Source organism: Eimeria tenella, genomic scaffold, assembly GCF_000499545.2.
Source record: "Eimeria tenella Houghton genomic scaffold, Eth_scaff2466, whole genome shotgun sequence".
In the NCBI taxonomy this organism is placed as follows: domain Eukaryota; phylum Apicomplexa; class Conoidasida; order Eucoccidiorida; family Eimeriidae; genus Eimeria; species Eimeria tenella.
In genome coordinates this window covers 1,548-1,913 of record NW_013542331.1, presented here as the reverse complement: position 1 = coordinate 1,913, position 366 = coordinate 1,548, and the positions used below count along the sequence as shown (strand labels likewise).

Below are 366 nucleotides of genomic sequence, written 5' to 3'. Positions count from 1 at the left end.
CCGCAGCAGCAGCAGCAGCAGCAGCAGCAGCGGCGGCGGCGCGATGCTGGAGGCGCTGTGGGAGTGCCGCTGCGCGGCCACGCGCCCCGGGGACCTGCTGGCGCTGGTGGGCAGCCACGAACGCCTGGGCCACTGGTCACCCCACAAGGCAGTGGTCCTGACCACTGACGCGGCCTCCTTCCCCACCTGGCGCACGGGGCCCCTGGCCTTCGCGGGGCCCCCCCGGGGGCCCCTCAGTCTCGAGTACAAGTTTTTGATTCTGCGCGCGGGGGGCGGGGTGGAGTGGGAGGCCCTCAGCAGCAACCGCAGCGCCAGTCTCCCCGCGGACTCGGTCTCCCACATCCAGAACGTCTGGGGCTCTCTCGC

The 366-nt window shown here is 73.0% G+C and overlaps 1 protein-coding gene across 1 annotated transcript in view; it reads left to right on the top strand.

The window, feature by feature from the left end:
* Positions 1–43: 43 nt before the first annotated feature.
* Positions 44–366, top strand: part of ETH_00038830 (uncharacterized protein) — a gene marked incomplete at both ends in the record, with an annotated part of 1,863 nt that continues 1,540 nt past the window's right edge. Inside the window, one exon of the mRNA XM_013375007.1 lies at positions 44–366. Within this exon, the coding sequence (XP_013230461.1) occupies positions 44–366 (323 nt within the window).